The sequence below is a fragment of the Quercus lobata genome, chromosome 10, assembly GCF_001633185.2.
Source record: "Quercus lobata isolate SW786 chromosome 10, ValleyOak3.0 Primary Assembly, whole genome shotgun sequence".
Taxonomy (NCBI): Eukaryota; Viridiplantae; Streptophyta; class Magnoliopsida; order Fagales; family Fagaceae; genus Quercus; species Quercus lobata.
The window spans coordinates 49,424,946-49,441,201 of NC_044913.1; the positions used below are offsets into that span (position 1 = coordinate 49,424,946).

General features: G+C 34.3%; 1 protein-coding gene across 1 annotated transcript; it reads left to right on the forward strand.

Moving 5' to 3' along the window:
- The first annotated feature begins 13,210 nt into the window (after positions 1 to 13,210).
- LOC115964898 lies at positions 13,211 to 15,031 on the forward strand. The gene has a single exon (XM_031084127.1). The coding sequence runs from the start codon at positions 13,211 to 13,213 to the stop codon at positions 15,029 to 15,031; it is 1,821 nt and encodes a 606-aa protein (XP_030939987.1).
- The last annotated feature ends 1,225 nt before the right edge of the window (positions 15,032 to 16,256 follow it).

Below are 16,256 nucleotides of genomic sequence, written 5' to 3' on the forward strand. Positions count from 1 at the left end.
CAATTCATCTAGACAATGAAGATCGAGAAGATACTTGGTCACAAAACCCTACGATGTATAAACACAGCAACTTCTTCACAAGAAAGATGAATTAGGGAAAATTCTGTCTCCGGTCACAATTTGCTTAAACAAACTTTGCTCAACACTTGTGCAACTTGTGTCCTTTGACGATCCTTAAAATAATCTTTTTATATATCTAGGGTTGTGGGAAAAGAAAGCCCAAACATACAATCACGGATTAGAGTCAAAACATATTTGAAACTCTGTTTTTCATAAACCTCGACAGATAGCTATTTGTCGAGTTGCTGTTGAGCCACGGGGTTGGAACAGCTCTTACAGCTCAATAGATGCTAGCTATTGAGGTAGCTGTCGAGCTTTAATGACAGGCACTTCCTCAGCTTGAATCTTGGACAAACTTGCATGGTTTTAACACTTGGTCTTGAAACAAGGTTTCTTGAAGTATTAAACACATCTCAAATCTACCCAAATACAAGTAAAGTGCATTTTGTCAAATGATTAGCCAATTACATAAAATAGTGACATATGTTCCTAACAAGTGAATCACATATTTCCTAAGAAGGTGTGTTAAGGGATCTAAATTATAATATATGAAACCAAGTCAGACAAAGAAACTAAATTAACTTGCATTGTGTACATAACTAATAAAAATTTTGTCTCTTCCCAAAAAAAAAAAAAAAAAAAAAAAAACTAATAAAAAATTCAAACAGAACAACAAATCATGCATAGTCCTAAAACAAGGAACAAAGGATAAGGGTTTTTCTAGACTCAAACATGCATGTGGTATAAACTTATAGTAAGCAATCAGCAAAGAAGAAGCAGCACATTTTAACCCCCCACCCCACTCATATTTTATACGATAATGATATAAATCATACAATAGATACATTCAAAACAAGATTGGTAGGGTAAAAATTCATCAGTTATAGATGCTTCATTCAAACATAGTTTTTTCATATGGACTTAGTGGCAACTGTAAGTGACTAAATTTCTTGGTTTGAAATAAATCAAACAAATAAAATAGTTTCACAAATGCGAATTTGTATTTATGATTGTGTGGTACAATTCTCTGAAATTACAAAAGAGAGATCCTCTAATTCAATCTCTTTGCAAGACTTATTGATTGGATTTGTGGTAATGTTGTTTTGACTTGAACACAAAATATCCTTCAATTTTGTTGAGGGATGGATCGAAGATATCTGAAACGGAATTACAATGAATCTTTGGCTATGAGCTTGTATAGAAATCCTTTGTTCTTCGCGTTCTTCGTGTGTTCTTCCTTTTCGAAGGTTTGTGGTGGAAGTTCTTCGAGGCTTTAGAGGCTTGGATCCGTAGAGCATCACTGATTTGTGATTTGTTGATGTTTTCGGACACTTTTGGCTTGATTCCCGCAAACTTTAGGATCTAGGCAGATGATCTGGATGATTCTGCTTCGAATGTTCTTCGATTTTGGGGTTGAAGTTCTTGAAGTTCTTGAAGGCTTTGAGGCTTGATCTTCGCAGAGCTTTTTCACTTCTGAATCTTGGTCTTCCTAAATGTCTTAGGAAGGCTTCTATTTATAGGAGTTAGGGGGTGGGTGAACGACACGTGGCGGAGTCTGATTGGTGACACGTGTCACAGCCTGATTGGTCCGCTTATGTCATCGCTTACACGTGCTGGACTGCTTGTGTCATCGCTTACACGTGCGAGGCTGCTTGTGTCATCGCTTACATGTGTGCTGATGCGTGATTGGTTTTTGCATGACACTTGGCAAATTTCTGTTGACTTCTGAATAGTGATAGCAAAACCTAGTAACAGTACGTGGTGCTTTGTAATTGGCTATATTTTGTGGACTTGGTAATGTGACGTGTCAGCTTGTGATAGGTCGGAAATTTTCCCTCTCTACAGCAACTAAAGAAGGAAATCGTTTAGGCAATAAACATAAAGATAATAGAAGTAAAAAAAAAAGTAGGAAAACTATGAACATTAATCTCATGAGCTATTCCTTTCTGCAGACACCAAGGTAATATAACCTAATATACACTATACAAATCACATGCAAGAACTAATTGAAATATCCCTATCCGTCCTTAGCAAAGATAGAAAAAACCATAGGACTACATTATCATTCTTAATGAACAAAACATGCAACCCACATGATTTTTAAAAAGATTGTGGTGAGAATTTCTAAAGAGTAAAATATTTTAGCCACGCGAGTTCTTCAACACCACAATAACTTAAAAGCGAAGTTTAAGCAACTATTTGATTTTGACCAAAATACTTCAGTTCAAACGGATTCTAATCTAGACTTTATAAAGCCAAATTTGTTATTTTTCTATAAAAGCTTTACCTACCAATGGGTGGGAATGCTCTGTATCCTCTTTCTCGTTGTCTGTCTCTTCGTCTCTGTGTGTGACTTACAATTATCGACTTTCTCTTAATGTTGTGTTTTGGTTTCTTTATATGTAAACAGCAAAAGGTTGTCAGTCATAGGGTTTAAGCAAAAACAATCAAACTAAAATAATCAAAATACCTTAATGTCAGCCAAATACGTATAGCAAGTACAATCCCAAGCCTAAATAATATTTAACACCAATTTCTTTCTCTAGAAGTAGAAAATGTTAAAAAAAAATGAAAACTTACTGATAGCAAGTTAGCGAGAGATTGGACGATCGCGGAAGGCTAGAATGGCAGTAATGGCAGTCCTCAAATGTTTCTCACTCTGCCTTATGCTCTCTCTATTAGTTGCTGTTTTTCGTAAAATAGGAAGTGAAATGGTGTTTTAGACAGCCGGTTAGTTTTTGTTATAAACACTGAGTAAAACGATGGGTTAAGTGGTGTGTTTTAATCCGTTTCTTTAAGAATTACTGGTTGCCTCGTATTTTTGGATGATTGATTGTGTCGTACAATATGACTCTTCACTATTAAACTGTACGCGTGGCAGAATTTTAATTGACCTTTTGTCTAACATATCCCAACATCTTTAATTGCAGGAAAAGGGCTCTCCTTATATATATATATAAATATATATATATATAGTATTAAATTTGATAATTACAATGGAAAAATTAAGATTTGATAGTATCAGTAGGTACTAATCAGTTAAATTACAAGAATTTTGACTACTTTTCAACACTTGTTTAAGTAGTTTTAAATACATTTTAAAAAAAGGGATTGTTTCCGTCAAAATAGCTTCCAATGAGATAGTTCAGTCTCGACTGGTCATATCTTACGTTTTACACTTTACCACAATTAAGTTAATTAACTTATTAGTCATCAAATCGGAATTTCATCATTTTCAAAAAAAAAAAAAAAAAATCGGAATTTCATCATGTCTTAGACCGTCAATATTGAGACATTATTAAATCCTTAACCCTTCAAACACAAATTCAATATCAAGATGAGACATTATTAAATCCTTAACCCTTCAAACACAAATTCAAGTGAAGATTGGTCCTCAAAACTGTTCATTGAACAGTGCATGAACAGTAGCCGCTTGTGGGAAAACAGAAAAACGCAAACGCGGATTGGGCAAAAAACGCCCAATCCAAACGCAACCTAAGTCTCAAAGTTATCTCAAGAAAATTTTCACATCAAACAAACACTTTTGGAATAAACCCGCAAGCAAGGCAAAGGATCATACTTTCATAAATTTTTTTCTTCCTTTTTCAACATGCAAGATAGGAAGGAATATGTTTTTATCTTCTTTTTTTTCTTTTTTTTTTCTTTTTTTTTTTTTTTCAACATGCAAGGCAAGAATATGTTTTATCTTTTTTTTTTTTTTTTTATTATGAATAATACTTTTACTTTTGTCCTATTTATATATATATATATATATATAAACGATCGAGCAAGGCAAATGATTCACGCTTCACCCTCTCAAAAGAACTCTGATCCAAGTGGCATCAACAAGATCTCTAAGGCTGAACAAAGGATAATGCTTATTACAGGTATGTTACTAAAATATTAGATATAATATAGTTTAAGGTTAATTAGTTTACTTTCGTGTAGTTTGAGTCTTTTTAATATTGTCTACCCATGTTTTGAAAAGTTTTTACACACTTGAGATTAGTTCCTTTATGTAGCACTTACTCCCCTCATCATTTTCACTCTTAAAAATATAAGATAAACAGAGAAAATCAAGATTTGGATGGAAATTTGTAAATTTTGTTAAGTTTGTGTTTGTTTATTTAGAGTCCTTAAAACAAATTGTTTAACATAATATATTAGTTAAGTGATTACTTAGGTTAATTATGAGATCTAGGTTAAATAGTGAAATATCATATCAAGCACAGCAGCGGAAAAATAAAGAACACAAAGATATAATCACCCAAGAATTAATTGGTGTCTTGGGTGATTTGAACATATCAAACACACTAATGCTTGTTCAGACCCCAATTTTAAAATTACAACTAGATTGCTTTTACTCTAACTTAATAAAGTGAGGAATAAGAGTAAATATGCACAATAAACCGGTAACACTATTCTAGGCCATATTCAACCACAATGAACAATAAAAGGAAAGCTTAATGAGTAGGAAAGAGAGATGCAAACATAAGATAACACCAAGATGTATTATCGAAGAGAAAACTAAAGAATTCAGCGAAAAACCTTTCCGCAAATCGATCCACTAGTGAATAACGTTGGAGTACAAGAATAACAAAAGACCCTCTAAATTTAGTCTACCCTCATGTACTTAAACCCTCCAAACTCCTGCTACCAACGGACTTCTTGAAGTCTTATCTTCACTAGCTTTCCAGATCCCACAATTCAGCTTAATTGCATCCGTCACTAAATGGCTCCTTCTAATGCTTCCCAAATGCACCAATATTTAACTTAACACTCAGATTGAGTGAGGTAAGTATTTGGACTAAGAACCTCTCAATGATGTAGAAATGGAGAGGTAGGAGTAGAAAAAACTAAGAGAAAATGTGTAGATAATTGTGGATATAATAATTTCTAACTCTCAAGTATTTATGTTAGGGTTTTCTCTCTAAAAAGCACTCTTTACATTTTGTGGGTAATGAGGGTACATATATATTGTGGGTAAAGAATTTGGTAAAACACTTTTTATTTTGCCAAACAGAACGTTTTGCAGGTGCCTCACGAGATGGCCTTTCTCGTAAAGTACTCGCAAATTTGACATTCTGGCATGACATTTCGGCTTCTAGTCATGTGCTTCACACATGGCCTTTCACAAGTTACTCTTCTCACGAGCTAGTCGTGAACTGCACTGATTCTTCTTTGAATCTTGATTCTTCACCAATCTCTCACACTCATCCCTTACAAATAAACCCACAAAAATACAGGGAAATGATTGAAAAAATTATAATCAAATTTGGCACGGAATAAGAGCCAACAAATGTTAGTTGGAAATCACAACTTTACACACCTCACAATGAGGCTCCTGCAATTCAAACCCATGATTTTGGTGGCTCTATTCTAACACCATTTGTCAAATCAAAAGCTGTGTCACTCCAACTTAAAACCAATTAGAGATTAGGAAGACACTAAAAATTTTTATGGCATTTAGCACCAAACCCTGAGCCTATTTTTAGAACAGTTGTAGGGAGTCGAACTATAGTCCCAACAATTTTAAGTAGTCAACAGGGCCGAATTATGAGCCCATTTTGTTTAAGCTTCCTTGAGCTGCAGTAATATATCACATTTGAATGCAAAGAAAAACGTTGTGGATAGGGGTGTGCATGGGTTGGGTTGGGTCAAGCTAAGGGGGTTTTTTTACCCAACTCACCATGGTGGGTTGAAAAAAATTCAACCCAACCCAACCCATCACATAAGCCCAACCCAATCCACATGGGTCAGTTTAGGTCGAGTTGAACCCATTGGTTCGACAATTTTTTTTATTACTATTATTATTAAATTTAGTAAAAAAAAAATATCACACTTGCCACCTGAGTTGATAAACAAAATCTACATTAATATATGAACTAATATTCCAACTCATTTATACATTAATATATGAACTACTATACAATAATATTGGACTTTATATAGGATAGGAGGAAGACCTAGTTATTTAAAAAAAAAAATTATTAAATATATGGGTGGGTCGGGTCGGGTTTGGAATTTTATGACCCGAACCCAACCTGACCCGCTATCAAAAAAAATTTTTAACCCAACCCAACCCACCAAACCCTAAAAACTGACCCAACTTGACAGGTTGGGTTAGGTCGAGTCAGTTTTGGGGGGTTGGCAGGTTGGCTACACACCCTTATTTGTGGATATCGTCAAGTTTTATAGCACAATAGTATTATTTCTTTAATTCCCTTCTTCCACTTATTGTATTTATTATAAATAATAATAAGAAGAAGAAGAAGAAGAAGAAGAAAGAAAATGATATTATTGGACATCTAAACTTTGGAAGCTAATATATATTTAGTTACTTAGAAGACATGTTAAGTTCAGAATTAACTATTGCAAGTATAGAACAGGTGAAGGGAGGGGTATAAAGGGAGGGAGCACAATCGTACCCTACCTCACCTAAAAGAACTTTTTGTCTTTTAAAATGACAAAGTTTGAGTAGCTAAGAGCTACATCTCTACTTATTATTTTTTATTAGATGTCAATTTTGATAAATTTATTATTGGATTATATTTTCTTATTATATCTCCTTGCTTGCAAAATTTTACGAAGATTAAAAATTAATAGTTATGTCATTAATCAAATACTTAAATTTCAAGTTTTTGTAGTCTAAAATCGTGCATGAAAAATAAGTTACAAATCGAATAGTAAATAACATCTGATTAGCTTGAAATTTGACATGCATGTTAAGAACATAAAAAACATGTAATCTAAAAGTTAGATTTGCAAAATATATAGTCATGTTTGTAAGAGATATATTAGACATTAGACCAATGTAAGAGTGTGTTAGATTTTTAGCTTGCTATTTTCTATAGCTCTCTATTTTTTGTTTCTGTGTGATATTTTTGCAATTGATTAGTAATGGCTTTTGTATTTTTTAGATATATAATGGTCTATGTGACCTAAACCAATTGTAAGATCATGTACTTGTAGAATAAGCAACTTAACTTTGCGTTAGTCTAAAATTAGTCAAATTATTTCTAGTATATAAACCCTTGTGTGTGCTCTCTTTTTCATACTTCGGCTCATCATGTAATCTTCACACAAATTCACATAACAATTTTAATGACTTATGGAATCAGAGCCAAAATTCGATTTTGGCAAGACTGTTTTACACAAGCATGGAAACCCAAACAATCGTGTTCACTCACAAACTCCTTTGTCGCAGCCAAACCCATGCTTTGAAAGGAAAGCAATTTCTAAAGAATGTTCTAGAGAGAATATCTAAGAGAACTAATCGAATTGTTGAATCTTTGATTAACTAAATAGATAAGAAGATTAGGATATTTATACAAATGATTACTACTAATAGCCTCTAACAGATTAGTGCCAATCACTCTAGCCTCTAACAAAATTCCTAATGACCAATAGATTTGGAACACGTGTACCAAAATGTAACTAATTGAGCAACTAACATAACCTTATAAGCTACACACAGTTTTGTGTTTTAATACCTAAACTACAAGTCGTTTTGATCTTTCTTTTAACAAATTGGGCTTGCTCTTCCGTAGCTATCTTTACATCCCCCCTCAAAAGAAGGGGAGGAAGTCCCATAAGTTTGAATGAAAGAGCAAGAAACCTAGGAAAAGGAAGACTCTTAGTGAAAATATCCGCCAACTAATTTGAAGTAGAAATGCATTTAATAAGCATGTCTCTATTAAGAACCTTCTCTCTAACAAAATGGTAATCAACTTCTATGTGCTTAGTCCTGGCATGGAAAATTGGATTAGAAGTTAAAGCAAGTGTTAAAACATTATTACACCACAATATAGGAGGATGATACAAATAAACCCCCAAGTCCTTAAGTAACATCCTCAACCAATACAATTCTACAATAGTGATTGCCAGAGACATGTATTCAACTTCTGTAGAGGATCTAGAAACAATTGGCTACTTTTTACAGACTAGGTGATAGGAGAATTACCTAAGAAAACAACCATGCCAGTAATGGACCTTTTATCAATTGGATCCTCAGCCTAATCTACATCATAGTAGGCTAAAAGAGCAAGAGGACCAAGCTTGAAATGTATACCCAGGTGCAAGGAACCCCTCAAATATCTCAGGATTCGTTTGGCAAAAATAAGATGATGTTGAGTAGGTTTACTTATGAACTAACATGCTTGTTGAACAACATAAGACAAGTTTGTTCTAGTAAAGGTCAAATATTGCAATGCCCCGACAAGACTTCTATAAGCAGTGGGATCAGATAATAAAGGATCGATAGGTGGCACATGGTGATGATCAAAAGCACATGGAATGGAACAAGGCTTACAATTTAGCATATGAAACTTAGATAACAAGTCCATAGCATACTTGGATTGATGCACAAAAAGACCATTAGCAATGTACTCAATTTAAAGGCCCAGAAAATAGTTCAAGGGACCTAGGTCTTTGAGAGCAAAGGAATCACCAAGTTACTTGATGATCTCAGTAACAAAGGCAAGATGGTTGCCAGTGATGATAATATCTTCCACATAGAGAAGCAGGTAAACTATATGAGCAGAGTGTATGAGAATGAAAAGGTTGTTGTCAGCACAAAAAGCATGAAATCTAAAATTAACAAATCACTCTTAACCAAGCTTCAAGAACTGTCCATGGAGTACACAACCATTGCTCAAAAAACAGTTGAGTTTATCGCCTTAACACCCTCATGGAGTCCTCATGCAAGCGAACATTAGTGATCTCTATTGAAATAAGGCCTTCAAACACTTCAAGTTTAAGAAAGGATCAACTTAGCCACTTTTGGACCTTCCCGTAGTCCTGTATCACCAAGACATCAAGGATAGGAATGGCAACGGGTCGGGTTCAGGGTAGGTTTTTTAATGCCCAGACCCGACCTACAAGCCTTCCCCCGTTTCTTGGACCCAACCCGTTTAGTTAACAGGTTTTTTTTTTTTTAGCCTCAAACCCACCCCATCAGGTCTCCACAGGCCCCACGGGCCCCATCCAAACACTTCTGGGCCTAATCCATGGCCCAATCCAACCCAATCTTATTTAAAAAAAAAAAAAAAAAAAAAAAAAAAAAACCCAAACCCAAACACAAACAGCAGCACAAATCAATCAACATTGTGTTATCAATCTTGCTGAAATCAGATTCTTAGACAAAAAATAAATAATAAATAAACACGAAAAAATAGAAGAAACAAAACTCCATTTATGGACTGATTCTTTCATTAACACAAACATCAACTCCAATTCACATTCTTTAAAGTAATCTCAGGCACTATAGTCAACTAAACCAACACAAAATATACACATGCATTGCATTCTATACATATTGAGTCATTTGAATCCTCAAATAAATACCCAAAAACAAAAACTACTGAGAGAGGAAATGAACCCAAATAAATTTAAAAAGAAAAAGAAAAAGAACTCAGACCACTAAAGCTCCATCGACGGTGGTTTCAGCCATCAATCCCACCCCTAGGCTTCGCTTGACCTCAACATGACCAAGAGCTCCTCCAATCATCACATCTCTCTTCGATCTAACAATCCTGTGCTCCAATCTAACAACATGACTACATCTCTCTCCGATCTAACAATCCCATGCTTCGATCTAACAATCTCGTGCTCCTCTATGACAAACGACAACCACTGCGAGATCCATGCTCCTTCACAAGGGTGAGGGTGGGTCAGTGAGTGAATGAGAGTGAGGGTGAGGATGACTAGGTGAGATCGTGAGAGGCGGATGAGAAGAGAGTGAGAGTGAAAGTCAATGAAGGTGAGGTGAGAGAAGCGGCTGAGTTGAGAGAGAAATGAGTTTTAGGGTTAGGGTTGTGATATATATATAGGTTTTTTTGTAATTTTACATTTAGGCTAACCAGGTCGGGTGCGGTCAAGGTTTAGACCGGGTTTTAATAAAACCCAGACCCGACCTGGACCCGCTTTGGGTTTTTTTTTAAACCCCTACCCGACCATATTCTTTATCGGGTTAGGTCGGGCCGGGTTGAGTACTTGCGGGCCGAGTTGTTATTGCCAACCCTAATCAAGGATGACAAAGAAATGGGCATCATCTGAGTTTTGATGTGATTTTTCGCAATATATAGTTAACCCTCGAGATTTTGGCGAATTTTAGTTTAGTCTAAAACTTTACAAAATTGGTCAATTTAGACCCTAATTACCATAAGAAAGAGAAGAAAAATGAATAACGGTTTAATGACCAAATTCGGTATAGAAACCAAATTAGCTAGTTTTGAAAACTCTAAAATTTAATTAGTATTAGTCCAAACTCCCACGGGTTGATAAACAAAATCCCAATGACACATGGGTTCATAAACATGGCAACCCATCAAAAAATAAGAGTCACATGGTATTGTAAGGTGTTGTCATGTTAGCTCTAGGCACATAGTTTGTCTTCTATGTAAGGGTCCAACTCTATCATTCTAGCCAAACATCAAGGTATTGACATAGGATCAATGTCTGTCATGTCAACCAAATGTCATCTCTGTTATTAGTGTTATGTTGGCAATATACAACTATACAAGAGATTTTACCATCGAACAACATAGGCACCGCATCAAGCTATTCATACAAGACACTCAATACTTAAGCTTTCACCTTTAATTTGAGGGTAAGTGTTAAATGCATTATAACCCAATTAAGTGGCCTGTGGCGGCTTCACATTTATGTTAAGGTGGTCACAGGACCACCTTAACTTGCAAAAAAATGTGTGTGTGTGTATATATATATATATATATATGCCAAAAAAAATATTATTCACTAAACTAACCCAATTTGACCACCTTAATAAAAATATTGAACACTATGATTTAAAAATCATAAAAATTTTGGTTCAACAAAAATAAAAATAATTCTACATCCATAAAATTTTCTCAATAATTTTACATTAAATTTTATATGATAAGCTATTACTAATTCTAATTTGAATATACAATAATGACATCACTTTTTTACCCACCAATAACAAGTTGTTGAATAAGATTTGTTATAAAAATGTTATGGACATAATATTACTCTAAAAATAATTTTGGTCCCCCAAACATAATCCTTAAACCCTTGAAAAAAAAAATGTAACCCAACCAAAAACAAGACTAGACCAAACATAATCCTTAACCCCTTAACCAAAAAATAAAAATGCTTAAAAATAACAACTATAAAAATCAGCCCAAATAACAATAAAAGTAACCCAAACAAAAACAAGAATATACCAAACAATAATAAGTAAACAAATTATTCAACAAAAAACAAAAATTCCTAATTATTCAAAATTTTAACTCGTTCAACCCATTACATAAAAATAATCTCTAATTTCCATTTTCCTTACAAAACAATACCAAGAGAAATACTATGGTCGTGAGCTCTCCTTGGTAGTGCCGGCAATCTCTCTCTCTCTCTCTCTCTCTCTCTCTCTCTCTCTCTCTCTCTCTCTCTCTCTCTCTCTATTTTTTCTCTTTTGTATTATCATTTAAGACTTTTTTCTCAATTTATTACTTTCATCTCAACATTTTCATTTCTCACTTTACCTCTTATCAGTATTTTTCTATTTCTTTTTTTCTCTTTGTTGGTAAAAAAATGTAATACTTTATGTATTTATATATTCAAGTTATTGACTTATTTCTATATAGAATATGTAGTCGTTCAAGGGTGTTCTCACCATAAACGTAGGCCATGAGACCAAACCACATAAAATTTTGTGTATATTCTTTTTTTTTTCATAATTCCGCTCATCATTCAACATTATACAATCACACAATAACCTTTGTTAGGTCCTAAAAGTTTAGAGCAATTGGCAAATCGTGAACACAAACTTGTCTAGATATAGATCATAGAGTCTATAGATATTATTAGACAATACTCTAGGTGATTCAAGTCAAGATTCAATAACATACAAGCTGTAGAAACTAGAAAGAAGAATTCAAAATCTGCCTGGTTCGACCGATCGACAGACAGGCTCAGTTGATCGAGAGTCGTATCTGCAGAATTTTAATTAAGCCCGAGCAACAGTTCAAGCTCAAAAAGGATTAGGGTTTTAAATCTACTTCGCCTAGTATATAAAGGAAACCCAAAGCACGTTTTTATAAGGCTTTTCAGAGAGAGAAGAGTGTGCCTCTTTTGTATCTAGGGTTTTATACCCATAAAACTCTCTCATATCTTCTATCGGTGTTATTTCTTGAAGAATCTCAAGATTCGTTGTTGTAGAAGTTGCTGCCTTCTATAGTCATCAAAGGTGCTGATGATCTAAACTTTCAAGGATGGTCTTGGAGTCACAGATAGGAGAGTTTGTGTTGATAAACCTTTGAGTAGTGTCTCAAAGTCACAAGTATGGGTGATTGTGTTGCAAAGGCCAAGGAAAGAAGTAGTCTGTAGACTCGAAGCTATCATGGGGTCATGGTAGTAAGTTCTACGTGTAGTAGCAATAAAATGTTAGTGGTCTAAATCTTATTGTAAACTTCAATTCTTTCTAATGAATTTGCTTTTTATCTTGAGAATAGTTAGGTTAAATCCTCCCTAGGCTTTTTATTAGTTTGGTTTTCCAAGGTCATCATATCGTTGTATTATTTACTTTTCTGCTACTTTGCATGATATGATTGTTTTATTTTAACCTAGATCTGAATAATAAACTTAAGTATTCACTAGGTTAATTAATTAGGTTAAACAATCTAGTTTACAAGGATCTAAAACCTAACAACCTGAACAATATTGATGTTCTTATTTCAGTCAAAGTACCTCATTCATATGAAAATAAAAAAATAAAAAATAAAAAATCGATATATTCTATATTAATGTAAAACATATTGTTTGTTTAATTTAGAAAAACTTCTTCTATCAAAACCTTTTATCTTTTCTATTCCATTTTTGGTCTCCTTGATGAGTTCTATGCAAACTAAAACTTAGTTATGTCTTACCAAAACATAATATTATGTTTTGGTTTAAATATCCTGGTGAAGTTTTGAATAGTTGGATTTTCCTGGAAACAGGAAAGCATTTTCAAGTGGTTCCAGAGTTACTGCAGAAAGTATGGAATAATTGGGAGCTACGACTGCTGGTCCTTCTCAGTCTCACCTTGCAATTGTCTCTCTTTCACTTTGGCAGACAAAGAAGATATAATGTTAAAATAAGGATCCACATCTTTATGTGGTTTTGCTACCTCATGGCTGATTCAGTGGCAACAATTGCACTAGGTGTCATTTCTAGTAAAAACCGTAATTTTGGCAATAATAATCCTAAAGTACATAATGAGCTCACGGCATTCTGGGCACCATTTATGCTGTTACACCTTGGCGGCCAGGACACAATCACAGCTTTTGCGATACAAGACAATCAATTGTGGTTAAGGCACTTTCTTGCACTAGTTGTTCAATCATGTGTGACATTCTACATCTTTAACACATCTTTGAAGGGCAACTGGCTTTCGCTTCTTACTATTCCCATGATTCTTGTTGGGTTCATCAGGTATGTAGAAAGGATATGGGTCATGCGATCAGCAAATAAACCTCCAGTAGACGCTGATGAGATACCTCCAGTAGACGCTGGTATCAGCAATGGTGGTACAACAACAGACCCACTTATTACTTTTGGCAAATTCAGAGATCTCTTTCTATATCAGAAGATGCCGGTTGCATTTCGACAAGGCATCCGTGGCCAATTTGAAAGTTATGATTTTCGAAGAGCATTCGAAAGGATTGAAATTGAACTCGGACATGCATATGACTATTTCTACACCAAGGCTCCTCTGTTTTATAGGAGTTGGGGTTGCATCTTTCGCAGCATCACTCGTTGTTTCATCTTTTGCGTGTTTGTATTCTTCATCGTAAAGGAGAGACAAAGAGATCTGAAAGTGGATTTGATTATCACTTACATACTGCTGGGTGGAGCTCTATTTATAGAGACATATACTGTGATTTTACATATTTCCTCTAATAAGGGACTTCAATGCCCATGGTTAGAAAAGCTTAATCCGTTTTTCTCATTATTTGTCAGTAATGATAAATTGTGGTCAAACACAATGGGTCAATTCAATATGCTTAGCTTTTGCTCCAAAAATCCTGGAATTGACCTACATGGAACCCCAAAATTCTTTGTTGACTTGAGAGTGTTGTTCTTCAGTCACATATTGCCAAGGATAAGTAGGGAACTAGAGATGCTTTTCTATAGGACCAACAAGCAGGTCTCTGATGAGCTGAAAAGCTTGGTCTGGGACAAGATTAAGGAAAACCCAAATGTTTATAAATCAGTGCTTTCTGTAGACTATAATGTCCTGTACTTAACTCAGGATAGAAGCATATTTGTAGAACTTGATGTGAGCATTATCATCTGGCACCTTGCCACGGAACTCTGCTTTTACACTGATAAGGGTAGCAATGCAGAAGCGGATAAACGACATGTGATTAAGGAGATATCAGAGTACATAATGTATATACTTGCCTTTTGTCCTTACATGTTTTCAATGGGAAGTGTAAAAGTGAACTTTCAATCTTCATGTAGACACGTTGGGGATCTTCTCAAACATTGCAGAGGATCATCGATGTCCCGAGTTTTTGAAGAATTAACGTCACGTCTAACTGACGGGAGGGTTTACCTCAAAAGAGAACCTGGCCATGTTGAGTCTGTCAAGGGCTATTTATTAGATACCGATTTGCTAGCATGTGCAGATCTGGTTGCACGAAAATTGAGAGAGAAGGAAGAACAAAAATGGGAGCTCTTGACTAAGTTTTGGGTTGAGACCCTAACTCATGTTGCAGCACTTTGTAATGGAATTAGTCACGCTCAACAACTACGAAAAGGTGGGGAGTTTCTTACGCATATCTGGTTTTTGATAGAGCATTTGGACCTCAAAGAAAAATTTCAAATGCCACGAGCAGTTCCACATCTGGAAGAAGAAGAGACACCAGCGCCACGACGAGCAGTTCCACATTTGGAAGAAGAGACACAAGCAGAGTGGACTCAGGATCTACATATTTGTGCAGTGTAAGTTATTGTCAACTTGTTGTAACCACAGATTTAAGTTGAAATGCCCTTACAACTACAATAACTTCTTCCGATTTCTTGTTTTCCGCTCTCTAAATAAATGCAAATGAAATTTATTTATTTTTTTTTTTTTTTTGAGATAGTTTTAACTTATAATTTCTGTTCTTAATAATTGCTGAAATGAAATAAATTATAATGTATGTTAAATTTAACTAATTGTGGACCTGATAAATTTTTTAGAATGGTCTCATCAAATTTATTTTTTGCAATTTGAACTAATTTAAAATAACTTTCCCAATCACAATTTTTTCACTCCTACAGTCCAAACTGAAAAACATATCTCAAAAATTAATAAAGCTCTACAAAACTACAATTCAAAATAAATTTAAAAAAAAAAAAAAAAAAGAACTCACATGAATGAGAGAGAATCGATGTTCTTGGTTTGATTGGATAGTCGTGCATGTCCAAAATTGGAGATTCATTCTCTATTTAGAGTTGTCTGCCAACGGTTACCATTTATAAGAGCAACTCCAACAAACTCTATAAACTCAAAATCATCTTTAATTCGGAGAGTAAACCCACAAAAACACTACTCCAACAAACTCTTTAAGTTACTGTTAATAAGCCAAAAAATTTTGCTAAAAGCATCTCCACCAGATTAGGCAAATTTTTGTATTGTTTGGAAAATAAACAGTGACTTTTACCTTTTAACTACATATTTTTTTAAATACATTTTCCAACAGATTCTCTATCACATTCTCTATCTCATTTAAATATTATTTCTTCATTCATTATTTATTCTTTTTTTAACAACTACACATCTTCTAACATTTTTTTATTCAATACCTGATTATTATTAAAAAAAAAAAAAACATTTGAAAAATAAACAGTAACTCATCAGACTTGATGAGGTACTGTTCATGAGCCAAAAAATTTCTGAGTATAGAGTTTATTAGAGACTATTTTTATGGTGTCATTCTTTATTATAGAGATTTTTATGCATTTAGTTATATAATTGGAGATGCTAATGTCTCTTGTTTTGAAAACTACTGTTCATCAGCAAAATAATTAAACTGAATAAAAAAATTTAACAAAAACCCATTAAAACATATTCAAGCTTATCTCAACGGCTACAAGTTTCAATCTACCTCCTTTCTCTCAAATGTCTCTAAACTCAAGAGGGAGACACAATCAAAGCACAAACAGGCAATACAGATCACAAATCAAAA